Source organism: Carassius auratus, chromosome 11 (genome assembly GCF_003368295.1).
Source record: "Carassius auratus strain Wakin chromosome 11, ASM336829v1, whole genome shotgun sequence".
Taxonomy (NCBI): domain Eukaryota; kingdom Metazoa; phylum Chordata; class Actinopteri; order Cypriniformes; family Cyprinidae; genus Carassius; species Carassius auratus.
In genome coordinates, this window is record NC_039253.1 from 10,365,112 (window position 1) to 10,388,581 (window position 23,470).

General features: G+C 38.9%; 2 protein-coding genes across 4 annotated transcripts in view; one reads left to right on the forward strand and one right to left on the reverse strand.

Annotated features, from left to right (window-relative positions):
* Positions 1 to 19,198, forward strand: part of lrig1 (leucine-rich repeats and immunoglobulin-like domains 1) — a 36,612-nt gene extending 17,414 nt beyond the window's left edge. Inside the window, exons 4-18 of the mRNA XM_026275358.1 lie at positions 3,614 to 3,751; positions 3,862 to 4,005; positions 5,457 to 5,600; positions 6,300 to 6,443; positions 7,227 to 7,370; positions 9,487 to 9,567; positions 11,862 to 11,933; positions 12,326 to 12,397; positions 13,136 to 13,299; positions 13,382 to 13,702; positions 14,037 to 14,318; positions 15,620 to 16,051; positions 16,157 to 16,288; positions 16,566 to 16,838; positions 17,033 to 19,198. Of these exons, the coding sequence (XP_026131143.1) occupies positions 3,614 to 3,751; positions 3,862 to 4,005; positions 5,457 to 5,600; positions 6,300 to 6,443; positions 7,227 to 7,370; positions 9,487 to 9,567; positions 11,862 to 11,933; positions 12,326 to 12,397; positions 13,136 to 13,299; positions 13,382 to 13,702; positions 14,037 to 14,318; positions 15,620 to 16,051; positions 16,157 to 16,288; positions 16,566 to 16,838; positions 17,033 to 17,220 (2,731 nt within the window). The 3' untranslated portion in view covers positions 17,221 to 19,198. The remainder of the gene's footprint in view (positions 1 to 3,613; positions 3,752 to 3,861; positions 4,006 to 5,456; positions 5,601 to 6,299; positions 6,444 to 7,226; positions 7,371 to 9,486; positions 9,568 to 11,861; positions 11,934 to 12,325; positions 12,398 to 13,135; positions 13,300 to 13,381; positions 13,703 to 14,036; positions 14,319 to 15,619; positions 16,052 to 16,156; positions 16,289 to 16,565; positions 16,839 to 17,032) is intronic.
* An 838-nt stretch (positions 19,199 to 20,036) lies between these two features.
* slc25a26 (solute carrier family 25 member 26) overlaps positions 20,037 to 23,470 on the reverse strand; it is a 44,267-nt gene continuing 40,833 nt past the window's right edge. For 2 of the 3 annotated variants that reach the window (XM_026275363.1, XM_026275362.1), the window contains exon 10: positions 20,037 to 20,906. In XM_026275363.1, the coding sequence (XP_026131148.1) occupies positions 20,810 to 20,906 (97 nt within the window). In that variant the 3' untranslated portion in view covers positions 20,037 to 20,809. The remainder of the gene's footprint in view (positions 20,907 to 23,470) is intronic. The other variant, XR_003293245.1, reaches the window with a different exon arrangement.

Genomic DNA, 23,470 nt, shown 5'->3' on the forward strand with positions numbered 1-23,470 from the left:
AACCAGTGTTTCCTTTCTACTAAAATACCCATTAATGCTTATTAGATTTAGTGTGTAAGACAAAAGAAAATGGAAAGAAAAATGACTTTAAGTAGTTAAATATTTATATATTTTTATGAAGATGTATTGGCCAAATAAAAAGCACAATAAAATAACTGCCATATTAAGAATGTTGGTTACTTTTTATCGCCAAGAGTAATATTCTGAAATATAAAGTTGGCAAAAAGTTAGCAATAGCACTTAAATGATTGTTTAGGGACCTATGAAAATCATTTTATTTTTTCCCAAATTTCACTTTTTCTGTTTAAATTTTTCTGAATTCTTAATTTTTTAAGTTTCTTTAAAAAATAAAAAATTATTAATAAAAAAGCATGTCCAATTATTTGAAATCATGAAACTTCCACAGTTTAACATCACTTTATAAAATGTTTAACAAAAATTTACATTAAGGCCCTATGAAATGTTTTTTTTTTTCTCAAATACAGTTTTATTTTATTCATATAATAATAATTATTATTATTTTATTTTATTATTACTACCAAATTCTGTGTTTTACATTAATTTTCTGGATTCCATGGTTCCATTAAATTTTAATAATCAAAAGAATATCTAATTAATTGATTTTATTAAAAACAAAATACTATTACTATATTTTTTTTAATTAAATTTTTGTATTTAAATTCTGGTAAATAATTCATTCACACCCAGACACGCAAAACATGCAAAATTCTTATCTAAATAGTATTTTTGTGGCTTAACATTCGCAGGCACTAGTCCATATCATGTTTTAATTTAAGTGTACTGACCTACTTATTCATCCAAAATTGGGCAAGTTTCGTGACATTCTTTGTTACACATCAAAAATCAATTTTAATGACTGGATTCCGCGATTCTGTCTGTGTCTTCCTCATCACGGAAATCATAGGACCCTAATTGTTGCTACTTTATGGAACCACCAATAACCAATTAGCTTCCTTGGCTAATGTTATGGTTGTGCAAGACATTGTAAAGACCATCCCAAACTATAATTTCACTACCTGATTTAATCTTTGAGAGCTCAGAGCGGTCTTCTCAAACCACCTCCACCGTTTCATCCCCTTACTTTGGAGTTCATCAAGCAGATAAGCCAATCAGTGCTGCCTAAAGAAGCTAAACTGCTAATCCTCAATGCGGTGCAGCTTTGGTTGGATTAACCAGCTAAGATATTCAGCTCCCACGCTCTCTCACCACAACAACAACTGATTCTGACACTGGTCTGGAACCCAGCTATAGCATCTGTTTAGCCCTAACAAGCATAAGAAAAACAACTCAACCGCAAGCAAAGTCTTTGTAAACTATTTGTAAAGTATCGTTTTGGCATCGGCTCTGTTTTAGGATCTGCTGTAACCCAGATTTAGTGAGCCAGATCCTATATCTGAGCAGATCCAGATCCCAGTAGGACCACTTTAAACCTTTTTTTTTTGTGGATTCAGGCCTGGGATGGCCGATGCATGAGTGTGGGCCGTTTCTCTTGTTAACGTCAGCATGTTTTTTTTGCCTGGTAAAGGTCACCAGCTGCTGACCTGCTACTCAGTGGAGTCTCAGTGCTCTGTTAGTCACAGGAACATCCTGTAGGGTGGTGAGCACAGCACTCGTCCTTATCCATACCCTCTGTCTGTTTATTCAGGTGGGACAGTGGGGGTACTCCCTCCTCTTCTCTTTCCTTCTGTTGTTCTCCCTCACTCTTTCTTCCGTCCTTCCATTCCTCGTTCTTTTCCCCTCTTCTCACAATTCCCACCCAGAATTCCACTTAGACGGTCAACCCAGGGAGCATCTGCGTGTCATCTTCACTGGGAAAGGCCTCACTGGTCTCTCAGGCTCCCACAGAACACCTGCCAGCAGACAACCAGAGCAGAAATCCCCTCTCGGTCTCTACGGACCATGTGTTTACTGTGGGATTTACGCAGAATCGGGAATCCGAATAAGGAGGCTTTGTTGTTCCAGCACGGACTCGTCTTTGCTGTATGGGCCTGTCTGCCTAGACTTAGTAGGGTTTCGATAGCATTGATCATAGTGCAGGTGCTGGACTGATAGGTATGACTAGCGGGCCTCAATGGAGGATGTTTCTGAAGATCTCTTTTTGAGGAACTCTTTACGAATACCTTTTATGGTGAATGTTGGAATTGGAAGTTCATGGACCAGTCTACCAAATAATAGGTATTACCAAATAGTAATACCAGGGTACATTGCTGTATACTGTTGTATTGTATGAACCATATTCAAATCCTGCGGTATTTACCCCAAAGCTTATACATTAAGCTTTCATCTAATGCGCCGTTATTTCCTTATGCCTACTATGTCTTATTTAATAGTAAGTTTATTAGAGGGAGATTTTCGGATTTGTTTCTTTAGTACTGTCCGATTCTCCAGTGCAGGAATGGCTCACTCTGAAATTACCCCAAAACAAATTCCAGATGTGGAGAGCCTTGACCTCGCCATTCCTTCTGTGGCCGGCAAAAACAAGTGTGATTCTTAAGTCAGCTGCTTTCTCATGCCTCAACTCTGAAGAGAAATAGAAGCAAAGAAAAAAAGGGAAAGGACAGAAATCCAAAGCGATTTCCGAACCCATGAGAGAAAATGAAGGCAAGATTTGATTGGTCTTTACTTAGTTAAGAACTGTCTAAGGCTGATGTGACTAAACTTACAAGAAAACAAAGGATCTGCGAACAACACTAACTGTTGATTCTCCAACCAAGTCCGGTGTGGAAATTGTGATATTTTTGCAAACAAAAGTGTCAGTCCATTTACAATCCAATCCAAATCAAATGCAGGATTTGTAACATAAAAAAAAAAAAAAAAAAAATAGTTTGCATGATTTGTTACTCTATTGTGTGACTAATTTTGCAAAAAATAAAAATTGCTCTAAAAACTAGATGAAAATTGTTATTTTGTGAAGAAGAAAAAAATTGTTTAAATTAAGTGGCATATAGCCGTCTTTTCACTGTAAACCGGAATAGAATGAAAGTATTTTATTTTAATCTCTTCTGTTGCATCCAAAGCTATGCGTACAGAAACAGACATAAACCGGTTTAGATGAATCTTTCATCTGACTGATATTTGTCACCATAGCTGGGTTTTTGTTTGGGATTCCAGGCTTGTATGTGTTTGTGCGTCTGCATGTGTGTGTTGACAAATCAAGTTACCGTATCAAGCCACAGTCACTTGGCACTTCTGAAGGCGTGTGTGGAAACAAGCCTCCATTGGGCTTCAAAGCCCTATTGACACATTCTCTCCGAAAGAGCCTCATGTGGTTAGAGCAGCCAGCCGCCTATCAGCGCAGATATGTGGGTCAGCATATGGTTTCGCATAGTTGCCTATGCACTAATAAACTGAAAAACATTGCAATAATGTGCCTTAAGAATTGTAACCCTTGAAATCAGATCTGTAGTCTTAGTCTTTGTCAGGATGTTCAATTTGTTTGCACGATCCGTGTAGACATTAAACAATAGATTAGTCTGAAATCTGTCCAGAGAGTCAAGTGAAAACGTATTAAACACTCCTTGAAGGTTTATAGAGCTGTGTATAGGGATAGTGTAATAGATGATATGCTCATTTATTTTTTTCTTCCTTCTAGGCACCATAATAAAATCCGCAGACTGGAGGGGAGCCTGCTGCAGAACTTCACTGCTCTGGAGACTCTAGATCTGAGTAATAATGACATCACGGAGCTGAGAGAGCGCTGCTTCCCTCCGGGGTTACAAATCAAGGACCTGTGAGAAACCCTTTGTTCTCTCTTTAAAATAGATAGAACTGTGAACATCTGTGTTTTCATGTAATACTGTGTTCTTTCACAATCTGAAGCGGGATATTTCATTTCTGTAGGCACCTGAGTAGTAATAAAATTGTTCATCTGGAGTTCGGGGCATTTAAGAACCTCGCCGGCAGTCTGCAGATCCTCAGATTGAGCCGGAACCGATTGACCCAGCTTCCTGTCAAAGGCCTGGAGCTGCCCAAGCTCACACAACTGTGAGTGCACTACACAGTTATACACCTTTTTCTTTTTTCTTTTTTTAGCAAGGATGCATTAAGGATAAGTGATAGTAAATAATTTATAGTATAATTTTTTTTATATATATAATTTATAGTTATTTTCCATAGAAGTGGGACATTCTTTTATCATGGTCCATAAACAGTGCCACTGTTTTCAACTTTCATAAGAAGTTTCATAAGAAATGTTTCTTGAGCACCAAATCAGTATATTAGATAATTTCTGAAGAATCATGTGACACTAAAGATTAAAAATACAGCTTTGCCGTCACAGGAATAAATGACATTTTAAAATATACCAAAATAAATATAATCATTTGAAATATTTATATACATCATATATTTGAAAAATTATTTATTAAGAATTTTTAATTGTGTGTATATATATATATATATATATATATATATATATATATATATATATATATATATATATATATATATATATATATATATAAATAGAAATAATGATTATAAAGTGTAATAATAATTCACAATATTACTAAAAAGTACAAAATCATACTGACCCCAAACTTGTTGGTAGTGTGCATCTTTTTAATTTTTTGGTTTTGATTATTAGCAAAGGTGCTTCAATTAATGTCACAACATAGTTAAACCTTTTTGACAGATGTATTCGATGTCAGCATCATGCATGTTTTGTTTTTTTTTTTAAGTCAAAAGTAACTCTGCATTTACACAAAAACTTTTTTAAAGAGTAAATCAACTATTTTTAACTTGAGAGTAGCTGAGTAGTTGAAACTGTATTTTATTATTCAACAGCTTTGGAAACTACAGTTTAAAGTACTTTCTCCGACACTGACTTCCACATGTTATTTGAAAGGTATCAGCATTCAGGATCTTAGAACCATTGGTAAACATCAGAGCAGGACAATTCTTTCTCTCCGTTGCAGATCTATGGATCTATCTGTGCCCCGAGCGTAACCATCTGTAGCTAAGCTCTTTGTTTCTGCTCATATCAGACTTCCATCAAAAATGTGCTTTGTTCTTCAGGTGGACAGAGTGATACTGAATCTCTGTATGCATGAGGCAACATAAGCTCATATTAAACCTCACACACACCTGGAGTGCATTTCAGCAACCACAAAGCCACAGCTATGTTGGTGAGCGAGACGGATAGGTTAGTTACTTATGACATCAAAGAGGGATCAGAGCCGCTTTATTTGAGCTGATGGTCAGCTGGACATGCTGCCTGTTTACAACATTACATTCTTTAGAAAAAAAGGTTACAAAAAGGAGGTTTTGCAGCAATGTGAAAGACATTTTAATATTCTGAAGAACCCTTTCCCACCAGGATATAAGATGCAAATAAAGAACCGTTATTTTTATTCGTCTGTGTCTTCACAATATCTTGCATAATTTCCTCAAATACTTGAACCTTATTGGTAATGCTTTTAATTGTTTTTTTGTAGGGAGCTGAGCAGGAACAAGTTGCGGTTGATTGAGGGACTCACCTTCCAAGGTTTGAGCAGTTTAGAAATTCTAAAGCTTCAGAGAAACAACATCAGCAAGCTGACGGATGGGGCGTTTTGGGGTCTGGCCCGGATGAGGGTTCTGTGAGTCCAAACCTTCATTACCACAACATAAATCTTGCTAGATAATTAGATAAGGAATAGTTCAACCAAAAATGACAAATTACTCACCCTTGGTGGTTGCAAACCCGTAAGACAAACGTCCATCTTTGGAGCACAAATTAAGATATTTTTGATGAAATCCGAGAGCTTTCTGAACCCGGCATAGACAGCAAGGCAACTCTCACGTTCAAGGCCCAGAAAGCTAGTAAGGACATCATTAAAATAGTCCATGCGACATCAACGGTTAAACCTCAGTTTTATGAAGCTACGAAAATACTTTTTGTGAGGAAGGAAAACAAAAGTAACAACTTTAAATGAAGTTTTTCTCCTCTGTGTCAGTGTCCATCACGAATCTGTGAGTCAAATGTCTGTCAGTCATTATTTTGTTTTTCACAAAAAGTATTCTCGAGGCTTCAGAAATTGACTATTTTAACGATGTCCTTGCTGCCTTTCTGGGTCTTGACTGTGATGGTTACATTGCTGTCAATACAGGGTCAGAAAGCTCTCGGATTTCATTAAAAATATCTTAATTTGTGTTCCTTTTGGGCTTGGAATGGGTGAGTAATTAATGAGAGAATTTAGCATTTTTGGGGCGACTATCCCTTTTATGTTTCTCACTTATATTACATATAAATCAAATGCACATCCACCAAATTGCTCATGATTTTTTTTCATCTTCAGGCACCTTGACTATAACAGTCTGCGCGAGGTGAACAGCGGCTCTCTCTACGGCCTGGAGTCACTCCTGCAGCTCTATCTCTCCAACAACTCCATCTCTAACTTTAATCCTGAGGGCTGGGGCTTCTGTGAGAGACTCCGAGAACTGTGAGAAATCCCTCTCTTTATCAGTCTCCTGCTCCTTCTGTTTCTATTCAATCTATTTCTTGTTAAAGAGAATAATACAATGTTACTTAACCTAACTGCCAAGTCCCTGCTTAATAAAAGCATTCACTTCTTACATTCAAATCTTACTTGTCCCAGATTTTTAAATGGTAGTGTGCATACCATAAAATAGAATTCAGTAGGAAATATACAAGAGGATATCATCTTTGTTACTGTTCAAATTTGACACCTGGTAAAGAATGAATCGCACCCATTCTTTACATTACAAGGAAGCATTTGTCCGCAGTATCACCTACTGCACTAAACACACAGCACTTCTCGTCTTGCTGTAGATAAGCTCTGTTTATCCCCCCTAATGATGCACTGGATTGTTTTGGAGCTCAGCTTTATTTTTACTCATCTGTCTTTATACTAGTTAAAGAAAACCGCTTAATCCTCCACGTACATGGAGATCTGTACCTGAGTGAAAGTGATCTTATCTGGGTGAATGTGTATACAGTGGGCAGTCCTGTCAAGCGTATCGTGTTCTCCTTGTATGCGATATCTTCCTCTAGCTAACACTCTTGTTGGTTGTGGGGGTAACAAGGCTTTATTGGTAGTGCATGTTGACTGTGGTATCAGTTGAGTGGTCAGCCGTGATTTTGCAGATAGGTTTATGACATGGCTGTTATTGCATTCTGGACGGCCTGCTGTGATGAACTACATTCTGGATTCTGAAAAATCAAAACCTAAACGCAATTCTCCTTTGTTATTCTTTTTTTTCAGGAACCTGTCCTATAATAACCTGACGAAGCTGTCTGAGGGTGGATTTTCCAAACTGGTGAACCTGAACTCGCTGCGTTTGGGACACAATTCCATCGGTCACATCACGGAGGGAGCGTTTAGAGGCCTTAGTTCCTTACGGACGCTGTAAGTGTCCTTTCTCTGTGAGAAATCCTCTAGGATTTAGCCTGCATGTGTAAAAACACTTGATGCTGTCAAAGCTGTGGCACAGTGGCTCTGAAATTCACATGCCAATCATCATGCCACAGTTCTGTCACACGGAGTCAAGTTTCAAGTTTATTCACTCCTTTTAATGTCTACCCAAGAATGTTAAGTCAATCTGTACTGTCAGATTAATAAAAAATAAGTAATACATTTTTTTTAATGTCAGAATATATTGCAACTCAAATGCAACAAGCGCACCATTTCTATTGAAATCAACTGATCCACTGCATGGATCAACAGCATTTTCCTTTTTTGAAATGAGTAAACAAATCAGACATAGTTTCTAAATTAATTAACGCTGTTGCAGACGAATGTTTTGATTGATTTAGTGGCATTTGCTGAAGTAGCCATAAGCTTTTAAGTCTGGTGAGAAAGCTTTCTGGTTTCTTTTCCTCATTGTTTCCTTGTTGGTTCCCACCAAAGTTGGATGCACATGTGCACCCTGCTCAAGGCCCCCTAGAAGAAACAACGTTTTTTTTGCACGCAGTGAAAGGCATTATGGGGGACCAACTCTCCAGCCTGACTTCTATAGACACACAAAGTCTCAACCGCCACTTCATGCCCCTCCCCAATTTAGTTTCTTAAAAGAGAGAAGAATTCTGCCTTTACTTTCTTAGATGAAGGTTTTTTCACAGTAGGGTGACAAGCCAAGGCACAACACAGCCCTTAGTGCTGCTGGCAGTGGGCAGAGTGTGGGGGGAAGGGGCTTGTGAAGTGCATTTGTGAGGCCTCTGTTTTCTTTTGTTGAGTCTTTTCTTTATGTCTTGCTTGATTTCCTTTATATCATTCTCTCTCTCTCACTCTCATCTGAGCCAGTTCTAATCTAATCATGGCCTTAGTGCCTTACTGGGGCTCCTGTTGAAAAGAAGCAGGGGAGGTTTTAATTGGTACTCGCTTCTGTCCGGACGAGAGGATCCCTGGTCGGGTGTGAAAAACCAGGACCGGACCGTCTTTGAGCCGAGGAGGTGGGGGTCAGGCCTGGGGGCCTCCGGCCCCACTGTCATTAACAAGCCAGGGTCCATTCACAAGCAGCCAGCCAGAAAGAATAGGAAATTGGCAGCTGAGGCCAGGCATGGAGGGAAAGTAACAGAAAGAGCCAAGGGGGTGGTTTTCGGTCAGGAGGAATAGAACACACAACCGCAATTTTTTTAACAGTGTAGAAAAAATTAATGTTGAAAAGTTATGATGCAAACACTGATGATGAAACTTACCATGCCATAGCATACTTGTAAAAAGTGAAGTACGGTTGACTAAAACATGATTGTTTGAATTAAAAGAACTAATTTGAATTAGTAATGATTTGCGTCAAAGTTAAGGCCATGTAGGCAGACTGCTGGCACCGTCTGGGTTTGTCCTCGATTCGTCTGGAGTTGCTTTATGTGATGTGCCCATGCGATGCCTTTACCTGCCAACACGGTTGGTGTGTTGACGGATTCAAATGGCTGTCGGAGTGAGGATATGTGTGCAACTGTGTGAAAGAGTTGTGTTTGTGCAAAGCACTTTCAGCTGTCATGAATTATTCATGCATTGGCCTGTGCGTTGCTGCGCTTCTTAATGTCACAATTCACAAAGAAAAGAATGTGCTTGGTTGGCAGAGAGAGAGAGAGAGAGCAAGAAAGAGTTCTTGTTTCAACCAGGTGTCCAGGGCAGCTTGTGCCACTGCCGAACTTTTGTCAGCCTTTAAAACTTTACTGACCAGTCCCAATCCCATTTCCGGGTGTTTTTTTTTTTGTTTGTTTGTTTTTGTTTTTTTTTGTACAGAAATGATTGGGAAAAAATAAATTTACTATATTTAACTACTATACTATATTTAAAACTGACATTTAAAATAAAACAAAATACATTTGTAAAATTTAAAATGCTTTACAATTACTTCAAGACTACAAAAGAATAAATATCCTTCAATATTTTGAAGTTTGAAATACATTTCTATGCAATGCTCTATGGGATGTGGGCGGAGCTTAACAAAGGGTCAGTTGTTTTATTCTCTCCATCTTTCTTTCCTAATCTCTCTCTTTTTTTTTTTTTGTCTCTGCAGTGAGTTGGACCACAATGACATTTCTGGCACTATAGAGGACACCAATGGGGCCTTCACTGGCTTGGAAAACCTCAACAAGCTGTGAGTGTCACATGTTCTCCTTTTATCACTTTTCCTTCAACATTTTATTTTTGGACCAGGTGCAACCCAGACAAGTGACATCCCTAAAACCCTACTTTACATTTGACACTGATTTGCGTAATAAAAAAATCATTCCACGGCTTTGTTTATTTCATCAAATAAATGAGGAAGAGCAGGTAACCTCAAGCCACACCTTACATGCAGTGCAGATTTGGGAAGGGAAGCCTTAGTGGCAAGTTCAATTGAATTTGAGTATTGGGGCGAACACTTTTCATCATTGACAGACAGGGGATGAGCTCTGGGCTTTGCTCTTGTGATTGAATCATTGAAGGCGTTCAGACGCATCAAACACCCTGCACTGGGCCTTTTGTTATGGGAGCAGAGCTTCGCTAATCTGCGGAAGCCGCCTGTTGATGCAAACCCCTGCCAAAAATCCTATTCACCCTTCCTGGGAATATGCAATGGAGAATAAGGGAGTGATGTGCACAACATCAAAGTCTTTTCTGCTGTTTTGTTCCCACAAGATGGGGAAGGCAGCCAACTCTGGTTTAATTGATTACAGATCAAATCTTGCCGTTTTGTTTGATAATTTGCTTGTGGATCATTTGTACACCCTAAATCTTCATTCACGGATTCCATGCGCACCTGCTCATGATGTCAACGGATCCACTTAGAATCTATTTCAATGGTTTCTATTTGGAACCACAAGTTTGGTCCGAGTGAACTGCTAGAGCTCTTTGAATTATGGGGCTGGTTTTGGAAGCCCAGGGCTCGAGGCTGCCCAGAGAGTGACCTGCAGATGGGTGGTTGCTTCAGGAACGGTTGGGGGGCCGGAGGAGATGAGTGGAGGTGATGTCTTAGTCTTTCAGGAGATGACAGATGTTGTTGCGCACACACAGACCATCAGTCCGCTGACAGACACGGCAGGGTCTGGGCTTTCTGGGATCACTCCTTGCAAGCACATGTTAAAAAGACTAGGTGTTCCTCATGAAACTTTACTCTAGCATTGAGATTTGTTTTATTATATTTTATTTTTGAAAGTTAAATGAATGCCTTTATTTGCTCTTTAAGATGATCGTTTTTTTTTTTGTTTTTTTTTGCGAATTCAGAGGATAGGTTTTTTTGTTCGTTTTTTTTAAGAAATGTATACATTTTTAGACTTTGTAAAATTTTATAAAATGTATTTGTAATGCTTTTTGTATATTCTAGAACCATATCAAATGATATTATCATTCAGATCTATTTTGATAAATTGTTAAATGTAATTTTTCAAACAGTTATTTTTTTTAAATATTTTTTTTCCTACTGTTCATTGCTGTTGTGATTCCTAAGTGCTTTGAAATGGTTTTCGTTCATTTTGTATTAATTCAGACAAAATCTTTTTTTTTTTTTTTTTTGATTTTTACACATTTATATAGATTTTTTTTTTAACACAGACTATTTATCAGCTACCAGCCATAACAAACAATCAGATTGATATCAGTCGACGAATGATGCCTAAACTCACTTGTAGCATTTAAAAAATGGTTTTAGTTCAATTCAAAATAATATACTTTATTTTTTAAAGAATTTTATTGAGCTATAGACCACATGAAAATAATGATCAGATTAGTGATATTGGTGCATCCCTACTTTAGTCAGCTGCTATGAAGGTCTTATTTACCCCAGCATGCAGCAGCTCCTGACATGCCTCAGGATTGTGAGCCAATATCCGCCGACCCAAAGCCAGAAAGATCATCCCCTGATTGAAACGACAACATTGTCAGGTGTCAAATCTGGTTTATATGAGGAGGTGCCGGCTTTCACGGTGCTGACTGAGGAGTCTTGAGCCCTTTTGGACAGGAAGTGCACTGTCAGAGGCTTGTCTTGGTCCAACATGCTTAAGAATGGAAATCGGGAGCCCTTTCATTGTCCTGCGGTGTGTGTGTGTGTGTGTGTGTGCTGCCGCTTTTGAAGAGCGAGCAGGATTAGCCCCTACAAGGGGTTCGAACCACAGTCTTGACAAGGCCACTTTTATTTTACAAGCTGTGTTGTCCTCCAGCCACTGAAGCTCCTTTTCATGTGACCTCGAGCTCTGGGCTCCACCCTGTCATCGCTATTAAATTCTAATAAAGATAAAAGTAAGCTTTGAAGAGCTGCGCCGGGGCCCCGTTTCCTCACCCTCCTCCTAATCTATACACAGTTCGGATTTCCAATCCCACAATCCCCTTCTCTTATCAGATTCAGTCCAACTAATTGTGCACTCTCTTTCTCTCTCTCTCTTCCCTCTCGCTCTGCGTGTCTGGAAACGGCAGAACTCTGTTTGGAAACAAGATCAAGTCGGTGGCCAAGAAAGCCTTCTCGGGCCTCGAGGCTCTGGAGCACCTGTGAGTATCCCACAATGCCGTTCGGCCCCTACAGCAGCGGCTGCCAAAAGTAAATGCTTAAGAGGGCTGCTAGCAATTTAATAGTGTCTTTGTAAAAGGAGAGGACGGGGTGGTTTGCAAGGCCAGCTGCTCTTGTCTCGTTAGAGCCAGCTTTAACTTGCACAGGAACAAGGTTAAGGAGCATATGGTCAGTTTCATAGAAGAAATGGAATTTTTAAGCACTTGTGCAGACGCTGTAACTCTCCGTCTGATATTGGGGTCTTTCCACCTTGTTCAGAGTTATCGCGTATAAAAATAGGCTACGGACTTGCATGCGAGTGCAGCAGCTGTGTGTGAACGTTCCCATGTCATCTTTCTGTCACGCCTGAGGGCCCTTTTTAATCTCTCAACAGGAACTTGGGGGAAAATGCCATCCGCTCCATCCAACCCGAGGCATTTAGCAAGATGAAGAACCTGCGCTACCTGTGAGTCTCATTAACACACGTGCTCCGGTTCACACACACAGCCGTTTATGTTTCTGGACATCATGAATGTTTAGCTGGCAGTTAATTAAAATGCAAAGTTCGACATGACAAATAACAATTTTAATATTCAAAAGTGCACTTTAGTTCACTTTTCATTCATGCAGATTTTTTTTAACCCATGTTCCTGAGAATTGATTATTTGTAATACCATTATTTTATATATATATATATATATATATATATATATATATATATATATATATATACATATATATATATATATATATATATATATATATATATATATATATATATATATATATATATATATATACATACACACACACACACACACACACACACACACACTTTTTGAATGAAGAATGAATTAATTTCTAATTCAAATAAATGCAGGTCTTAAGAATTGCATTATTAATGAACATTCAAGGAATCCTAAATCACATTTTGACAAAAAATTAGGTAGCACAACAGTTTTTTACTTTGTTGAATAACTAAATGCAGCATTAATGAACATAAGACATTTCTTTCAAAAACTTTGTCTAAATAATATTCTGAAATTTAGCCTGAAATAAATTTTTAATTTACTATAGTTTTTGTACTGCTATTTATTATTATTATTATTATTTTATTTTTCCATTCACATCATGTTGAAGTTAACAGTTCAAATGCTTGCTATCTGGCTTTCACTCATCTTTCTTTCGATCCCTCTCTCTGCAGTCATATTCAGAGTGATAGTTTTCTCTGCGACTGCCAGCTGCACTGGTTTCCGGAGTGGCTGGTAACACGAGGGCTGAAGGCTGGCGTTCAGGCCACGTGTGCCCACCCGGAGAGCCTAAAGGGCACCAGCATCTACCAGGCCCCATCACAGAGCTTTGTTTGTGGTAAGCAGAGCTGTAATGTCTTTAACAAGCAAACAAGTCAGTCACAGTCAGAAAGAACTTAATCCTTGTACTTCCGCTCCAGATGACCTTCCCAAACCCCAGATCACCGTTCACCCTGTCACCACGGCAGCAGTTTTGGGCAAAGATGTGCGTCTGACCTGCACGGCCGCCAGCAGCAGCAGCTCGCCCATGACCTTCACCTGGCTCAAGGACCAGGAGACGCTACGTCAAGCCGAGGTGGAGAATTTTGCCCATGTGCGAGCCAGTGATGGAGGGGTCATGGAGTATACTACTATCCTCCACCTCCGGCACGTCACCTTCAACCATGAGGGCCGCTACCAGTGCATCATCAGCAATCACTTTGGCTCCTCCTACTCTAACAGGGCCCGCGTCACTGTAAACGGTACATTTGCTCAGAGCTTTTGCTTCAGTGAATTGTATCAGTAAAATTCAGTTTTTGCATTCAGACTGAACTGTGCCACTAGAATTTGGGCATTTTTATTTTCTGTGCTGTTAGCAATACACTTGAATTACATGGCTTGTCAGTTCGAGCAGCAGATGCTAATTGATTGTCTTGAGGCATTTTGGTTTCATGCCCGTCCAAATCAAGCCATTTCCCATTGCCAATTGAGTTAGTCACAGCTATGAATGCTGGGCTTGTTTGGTGCTGATGTAGCAACATTATGGGAATAATCCTTGCTAGGGCTAATTTCCCCTCTGCCTCTCTATGTGCACAGTGCTGCCGTCATTTGTCAAGACTCCACGCGACATCACGATCCGGACGGGCACGAAGGCGCGGTTGGAGTGTGCGGCTGAAGGACATCCCACTCCCCAAGTTGCGTGGCAGAAAGATGGTGGAACAGATTTCCCTGCCGCCCGAGAGCGCCGCATGCGTGTGATGCCTGATGACGATGTCTTCTTCATCATGGACGTGAAGCCTGAGGATATGGGCGTGTACAGCTGCACGGCCAAAAACACGGCAGGCATGATCTCCGCAAACGTCACTCTAACAGTGCTAGGTATGATCATTTTTGCCATATTTACATTATGTAAAAATACACTTTTTTTTTTTGTCTCATTATGGATTTGTTTATTAAGCTGTTGGAGTTTTGCTACCCCCCGCTTAGTTCTGCATAAGAATGTTTGTTCATTCCCCATCTGAAGCAGCTGGGCTTTATGTGCGGGCTTGAAGGTCAAAGGTCAGGAAAGAGGTCACATGGGTTACAGGAAGTGCTGAAGGCTCACATAGTGGTATTTTTAAGTGTTTCTGAACTCTCGACTGAGTAGCTGCTAGGCAGAAATAGAAAAAATACTCATTATTTTAAAGTGGATATGATGTGGTGTAGTTGGCCTTCTTTTCACTAAAAAAAATTGAAGTGAGGTTCAGACTGTATAATAAATCAGACTATGTACTGGTGGCACTAGAAAATAACCAGTTCATAAGAGCCATTTATTCAGACATAAGACTACACTGGTCCTGCTGTAGCTTTTGATTCACTAAAAATAAATAGGCTCATAAGAGTCATATTTGTTCAGGAACTGGACTAGGTTGGTTATTCTGTATGTTTTTTGATTCACCAAAATGAACCAGTTCATTAGAGTGATTTTTTTCAGGAACTGAACTATGCTGGTAAATCTGTATGTGTTTGATTCATTAAAAGCAATACAGGCTCATAAGAGTCATTTGTTTGGGAATCAGACTAAAATGATTGTGTTATGTTTTTCATTTACTATGAAGAACTAGTTCATTCATTTAAACTAGACAAGACTCTCTGTATATTTTTGATTCACTAAAAAAGAACCTAAGATTCATTAATTCAGGAATTCAACATGTTATGCCATATGTTTAGGATTCGGTGGATAGAACCAGTTCACAGGAGTCATTTGTTCAAGAATTGAATACGTGTTCTTTTTAAAAACTGAAGGTTATTTGTTTTTTCCACCAGTTTGTAAGATTAAGTTGATCAGAAATCAGATTAAAATTATCATGTTATGTTATTCAAAAAAAATAGATAAATACACGACTCAAGAGTCATTGGTTCAGGAATCAGACAACTTTTTTTTTTTTATGCCTTCATTATGGCCAGTCCTAAAAGTTGACAAAATTCAATTTAAACAGATCTAACAGATCTTCATATACTCATGATTTTTCCCCCTCCCTTCAAATTAGAAGTACCACTTGCTAGCAACAGCAAGTAGCAAATTACGATTCAAAGCCATCACATAGATGTCAAGCCATTTAAGGGATCTCTATCTACTTAGCCAACTCTACACATGTCCATATGTAATTCAGTAACTATTCCCCGTGATCTTCCTGCAGAGACCCCTCATCTTGCACAGGAAATGGAGGATCGAAATGTTGTAGTGGGCGAGACTGTTGCGTTGCAGTGCAAGGCTCTAGGCAGCCCACCTCCTCGCATCACCTGGCTAAAGGGGGAGGAGCCTCTGAGACCCAGCGACCGTCACTACTTCACTCCAGGGAATCAGCTCTTGGTGATCGGTAGCACCACATTCGAGGACGCTGGACGCTACACCTGTGTCATGTCCAACACGCTCGGCACGGAGCGAGCTCACTGCCAGCTCAACGTTTACCAGCGCTTTGAGGAATGCGCGCCTTTTTCAAGCCCCAGCACTGTTACGGTGGGAATCATCGTCATCGCTGTGGTGACCAGTATTGTGGTGACGTCACTGGTTTGGGTGTGTATTATCTACCAGACGAGGAAGAAGAGCGAAGAGTGCAGTGTAAACACAGGTGTGTGTTTTCACACAGTTTGTATTTGCTCAGCATTTACTTATTTTTTATTTCATTTTTTTACATAAGAGTTTTATTTATAACCTTTGCCCTTGCCTTTTATAGACGAGACAATTGTCCCTCCTGATGTCCCCAGTTACCTGTCCTCTCAGGGCACTTTATCAGAGAGACAGGACGTGTGCATACGGGTGGAGTCCAATGGTGGATCTCAACCCAACGGACGCATAGAAAACAATGGTAGAGTATCCACATTTTTCCGAGTAGATTTCCAAAAGAAAATCTTGAATAGATTTAAACATTACAAGGTCAAAACATTTTTTTAAACAATATGCTGCTGTTCAAAAGTTTGGGATCAGTAAAAATTTTTGTGTATTACCTGGATGCATTGTTCATCATAAGCATTTACAAATGAGATGAATTGGTGAATTTTCGCGTCATGCCAAATTTAAGAAGTGTCCGGTGTTTAAATGATCGTCGCACAACATCATAACCAAGCAAGTTTCTATCATTTCAGGCTATGATGGGCCAGTCGTGTGCACAGACTGCTTGGAAAATGGCACCAGCTACTCCAAACACTGCAACTACCTCCCTCACGGGATAGCGCCCCCTTCAGGCCTGGAGTATCAGCAGACACACCAAACATCGACTTTCACCAGCCACAACAATGAACCACACTGCAATGGCACACCCAACGGGGTCAGGAAAGACAGCCAAACTCCCATCTTTCCCACCAACCACGACAGGGTGACCGGATCACCCTTGTCGCACCAGTACAGCGACAGAAAAGGTGAGAACGAACAGGAAACCGATTCATCAGACTGTGTTTTAGATAGCCATAAATTCAAGAAGACTCACTCATGCCCCGTAAATCACAATCCCTGCCACCGCTGGGCAAAAACACACATTTTATCATGTCAGTTCTGATTGATTTATGTGAGGTTGATGTTTCAGTGACCTCACTTTCTTTCTAATCTCTCTCAGGATGGTTGGTGAATAGGTCAGACACCCCCCCCACACTTGAAGAGAGCTACCATCGGCCAGTAAAGCTCCTGCCTGGGGACTGTGACATCGGGTCCGAGCTCAAACAGACTCTATTACCCAATGGACATGCACATACGGCCGATGCCACCCTAAATGAGTGCGAATCCTTCAGACGGGCCAGTGACTAACGCCTCACCAACCCTCTTCTTTATCCTTTTGCACTGAGAACTGCTACCTCACACTGAGGGGCACAGACAAAGCTGCCCCCATCTATCTGAATGCAGAATAGGGGCGTCCGGAGTTTGAAGGCGAAGCTTGAGTGGGGCGATGACGTCCCATGTGAGCGATAATGATGTATATAAATATAATCCTCCTCAGGGAGGCTTTGTTCACACTTCAGAAATGTGACTTGCATTTGACGCATGCAAAATGTATGACAGAGTGCTATAACGTTGGGCTTTGAGCTGTACATAAGAGTTTTCATATATAAATACGTGAATGTATGTATTCTATAACTTTTACAAAAGGGTGTTTAACTCTATTCAGCACATGGTGAGATCAGAGTGGTTATATTTTATTTTTATTTCATTGCTTTTTTTTTTCTTTTTTTTTTTTGAACAGATCTCTATTGCTTTTCCCAGTTTAATAAGCAGTGCCTTATTACAAGATCAAAGAATCCAAAAGTCAGTTTTTCATTGGGAGATGTCTGTATGCTCTCACAAATGGATTTTTTTTTTAATGCACTTGAAGTTTAGACAACCCAATCAAAATAGATCGCCTTAAAGGAATATTCCAGGTTAAAAACAAGAAACGGGGTTCTTAAAATATCAGGGAATTTACTTTTTTTGATGTCTAGAAAAGTCATGGGAATTGATACGATCTACAGTACTTTTATTTAGCAAGGATGCATTACATTGTTCAAAAGTGACTTGCAAAAGTTTCAAGATGAATTCAAATATATTTTATATTAAAAGAGAAAAGTTCAATGATAATATTTCACAATATAACTGTATTCTTGATCAGATAAACGCAGCCAATAGTGGTTGACCAGTAGTGGATTTGTTTTGGTAAATTTATATTTACTGAAAAAATACATATTTCTCTGAAATGTTTAATTGGCTAGATTATTTTTTGTTGTTGTTGTAAGTACAGTCTCTATAAATGATACTTAAGTAATTATGATTGGAATTCACTAAATAGACAATGCTTTGCATCATTTACAATCAAAATAATTTCAATTTGTACTTTGAAAAACAAAAAAGCTATTGTATTTGTCATAACTAACTGGTGTTTAACCTGGAATATTACTTTGTCAGAATATATATGGGATGAAGGAAGAGCTTTGCATTGAATTTTCAGGTCTGTTATCGTCCAAAAATGACACATTGGCATAAGGGATAATATAAGCACTTTGATAATTCCCATTTTCTGATGCAATCGAGGCTCTTCCTTTAACAAAGGTACACGCCACCAAAAGCTGCTTCACTTGCCCGCATACCTGTGGTATTTAAAATGAATTTTTAAATGTATTCTTTTTTTAACATATTTGGCGAAATAATGAATTATCCAAAAATAATATTTAGAGAGACTGGTTCTAACAGTGAATTTTAGCTAGCAGCAAAGCTAAATGCTGCCAGATAACAAAAGGGAAAGAGCGTCTCTCTAGAAAACTCAAGCTGTGCGTGCTGGACCTCAACCACACAGAATGTCTTCACCTAAAGGGAATACGCAGGAAAAAGTGAACACCTCGTCAGCTAGTCTCTCATAGTCTTTGCTAAAGACTAAAGCAGCTAATGCTAAGCTACATTTATTAGTTAGCCTGAGCCAAGCCGGTTCATGTCGACAGCCAATGTTGTTTTTTAGGCCAAATAGTATAACATCTGTACTACTAAACTAGGGAACTGTTTTGTAAAGTTGGATTACAGCAAATGCCAGATTAACCCCAAAAACTGTTGACCATAGCAGTACTCTGATAATGTGGTTAGCTGGTTAACTGTAATCCAGCTCTGTGAACTAGCTCAAATAGGTTAACTATACAGATGTTTGGATTTTATACTAGATTAATTTATTGAACACCACTCTAATCACAGCCGTTCACCCACATGGCTAAAATTGTTGAAGTGTCAAAATAGCAGGTGTTTATTAAAGTCACATTTTGTTCTTTTACGCCGTCTGGTTTGTGTTTTTATTTGGATGCACAGTGGTTGAAATGACTGAATCGAGTGCCTCTTCACATTTCTAAGCCACCAAAACTCTATTGAGTTGTTGGGGGAAAAAAAGGAAATTGCACCAGTAGCTTTAAATATATCAATTTTCTTTTATTTTGCACATTTTAGCTAGCTTGAATTCACTGGTCTAGTTTTTCTCAGTTCTATTAAAGAATTAAAAAATAAATATTTTCATTAATTAAAACAAACATTTAATTGGTTAAAAAAAATTTTGAATTATCAAACTACTATATTGATAGTTGTGACTAAGTGACTTTTACAGCATTGCAAAAAGAAAAAAAATATATATAGCGTTGACTGCACTAATCAAGCTCAGCCATTCAACCCTGTTATGCTTTTGAAAGTTGGTATTTTATGTTCGCTAAAATTGGATTTAAACAAAATACTAAAATAAAAAAAGAATAAAAATCTATATCACAATGCAATATTTTAAAATATATAATAGTGTATCACTGTTGCTTAAATTACTGATTCTTGAGATGAGGAAAAAAAGCATGTTTTAAAATGTGAGTTTTTATCATTTAATGATACATTATTTATATATTTGCAGAGAAATGTCTCAGCTAATGAACCATGCGAGGAAGGAAGCTTTTCTGTTATTTTTTTCATTTTCTTAATTTGTCAATGGTGTCAGATGCATTAAAAAGCATATTTTAATTTGATCCACCCACCCAGTAACAGCATAAATTTATACTGTATGTATAATGTATACTAATATATATATAGGAAGCAACACAATTGTTTTCAACATTGATCAAATTTGCATTTTAGAATCATTTCTGAAGGAGTGGAGTAACAATTTAATGTTTAGCTAAATTTGCAACCCTGTTATTATTTCAGTGGACCTTTGTGATATACATTTACCAAGTAAACGACAGCGTTGCTCTTCACTCGTTCATCAGTATTGTTTGAGTTGTGTGTTTGGACAGGAAGCACATTCCAGTGAAAGGTGGTTGTTGACTAAGAGCTGCAGGGCTGGAGACAAATGCTCGGTGTTGTTCTTGTGCCCCACACTTCTTGACAGGTCTGACAAACATTCACACCTGTGGACTAATCTGTCTTTTTCAGCCAATAATAGTGGAGCAGGTAGAGCAAGCTTGGGGATCAAAGTCTAGACTCAACATGTAATGATAATCCACTGGAATAATATTGGTAACACATTTAAACTTTGTTACTGATGAGCTCAGTAGATAAATACCAGCACAGTCATATTTTAATACAAACAGCCGTAAAATTACTTTTTTAGCAAATCCATGTAAGCTTGCTATCAAGTTTGAATTTGATCTGTCTTGCAACATAAGTGGAATTCAGGCAGTTCAACTCAATCTGTTGTGCACTGGAGAGCAGGAATGCAAACCACTGTGTTGTGTGATCTTTTTATCCAGGCACCAGGTGTTCTCGCCGTGGCCCTCAAGACTGGTACAGAGGGTGCGTTTCTCAGTCAGATTTGACCGACCTCCACTGATCTGTAGTTTGCGGTTTGCTCCTGGTCTGGTTGAAGAAACCAGTGCAATACAAACCGGTCCACAGCGTCCCGTGCTGATGGTGTTTATAAAAGCGTACGGCGCACTTTCTCATACGCTCCGAGGAAAATGAAGCCTCCCATGCTGATGAACGTCAGTCTGGGGATGCTGCCGGCAAACAGCCTTCAGACAGGATGAGAAAACATAAAAGCAAGAGTAAGCAATAACAGTCTTTTCAAGCTAGTAATTTATTACAAAACACATCAACATTGGTTAAAAAAAGTTAGTCGATCAACGGTTGTTATACGTATTTGAATGTACTGCACTAAAACAGTCTGATTCCCAAAGACTCTTACAGTTCTTTTTACTGAATTAAAACATACAGAGCAATCAGTATAGTTCAATTCCTGAATCAATAACTCTAATGAGATGCTTCTTTTCAGAAAATCTAAATACACTGAACAATTACTATAAGCCAGAATCCCTAAATGTATGAGTCTTACTAGTGGGTTCTTTTTAGTGAATCAAAACATCAAGCACAACCAGTATAGCCTGATTTCCATATGCATGACACCAACTAACTGATTTGTATAGGTCAAAATAGGTCAATTCCTGAATCTATGACTCTCATACTGAAAAACTAGAACAATTTGATTCCTAAGCGTAGGACTCTCATGCATAATTTCTTTTTAGCAAAACCCAAACATAGAGCATAAACAGTATCGTCAGATTCCCAAACAAATGACTCTTGTTACGGGTTGTTTTTAGTGGGATTTTACATGCAGCACAACCAAAATAGTTCAATTCCCAAACATATGACTCTTATGAACTGGTTCCTTGTAGTAAGTCAAAACCTACAGCACAAACAGTACAGTTCGATTCTGAATAACTCTTACAAGACGGTTCTTTTTAGTGAGTCAAAACGTACAATTCAATTCCCAGATGAGTGACTCTTAAAAGTTGATTCTTTTAAGCAGATCAAATCCCTAAAATAGATCCAACCTGATCTCACGGTAATTCGTACATTTTTCACAAGGTGGCTTAGTTGTACGAAATCGTACGACCACACTCGTACAAATTCATAGGATTTTTGCCAAATCGTACATATTTTACGAGTTTAACAATTTGTATGAATTTGTACGAATGACCTACACCTAACCCCTCCCCTAAACCTAACCGTCACTGGGGTTTAGACAAATCGTATAAAATCGTACGAGTGAGGTCGTACAAATTCATACGAATAAGCCACCTCGTAAAATACGTACGAATTGGTCGTGAGATAGCGTTGAATAAATCTTACAGTTACATTAATGATGCGAATGGCCAGTTGTTCATTTGAAAACTTGTACATAAAGATTCACAAAACGAGTTCTCTCAGTAATATATTTTAAACCAAATTTTTACCACATTTGTGTTTGTTTAGCATAATATAGTTAAGTTATATTTCTTCATCAAAAAAGAATCGGACTAAAAGAATCATTCAATTAAATCATTATTGACAGCTCCAAGGACAGAAACTAGATACACACAGTTGCAACATCAGCTTGGATGTAACTTTGTTAGATGAAATTTACAGAGCAGCATAAAATAAAACATTAGCTACGCTCGATAACACAAGTATTCAGTCTTTCTCAGCTGACAGTGTGTTGTTTGACAGAGTACGGAGCGTTTGAGCAGGAATGTGCAGTGTAGGGGTTGTTGATGTTGGAGAGGTTCGAGGATGCGACAGGCCATGAAAGTACTGTAGTCTCCTAAGGCTCTTTTCCACGCAGCTGCTTTTGGTATAAGCACTGGCCCCCGGGGGCCTCTCCGCATGACTGATGGCCAGATGACATCCACACACGTCCCTCAAGCTCCCAGCACACCCCCAGCACTCTCTCGCTTTGGCTCCCTTCACTTACTTTCTTGTCCTCCCGCACTAGTTTTGTTTCATCCTGCTCAACTTTTCTCAATCTTCATATTTTCAAACTTTCTCAAACAGGTGTCGCACTTAGTCCTTCGGCGTGGCACCTGTGGGGGATAATGGTGGTCGGAAAGTGGGGGTGGGTTGGATCTAAAATTAGAAATAAGGTCACGAGTGGTGTAACCACTAATACATCAATTTTGTCAACTGCAAAGCTGTACAAGGTGCCAAGCATGTCAGGGATCTCGTGACTATTCCAGGGATTCGCAGAACTCAACGTTTCAGCATGCTTCTGCTGGGATCATGTGTTTTATAGAGCGATGCCATGTCAGAGTGAGCTTGTGTGTGTGGACCTGTGAGCAAACACACTCATCCTGGAACGAATTAGGAAGGACGCATTCTGACAGTTTGTCTGTGCGGCGTGGGGTGGGATTTCAAACTGTGTACTAAAAGAGAAATGTGAAACCTTGCATGTGTGCTTCTGCAATGGAAACCACAAATATGTGTAACAGGAATTTCATAAAACTACTGAACCTTTTCTGAAGAAAAATGGAGCGTTGCATGCATGAAGTAAACATACCGATTTTCTAATGAACAGCATAAAAACATACAAAGCAACCAGTGTAGTATAAAGATCATTCACGCAGGAATTACTGGATATGATGTTGGAATTAAAGATGATCATTTTTACTTGTAAAATCTGAGCACGCCTTTATAGAACTCTTAATTCTAATTAAAAATTTCTGAAAAAGCGGACTTGAACCACCGGATCGCTGTAATTACTTCAGAATATTTCTGTTTAATCATTTATATAACTGCCTATTGTTAATGACTCAATAGTTCA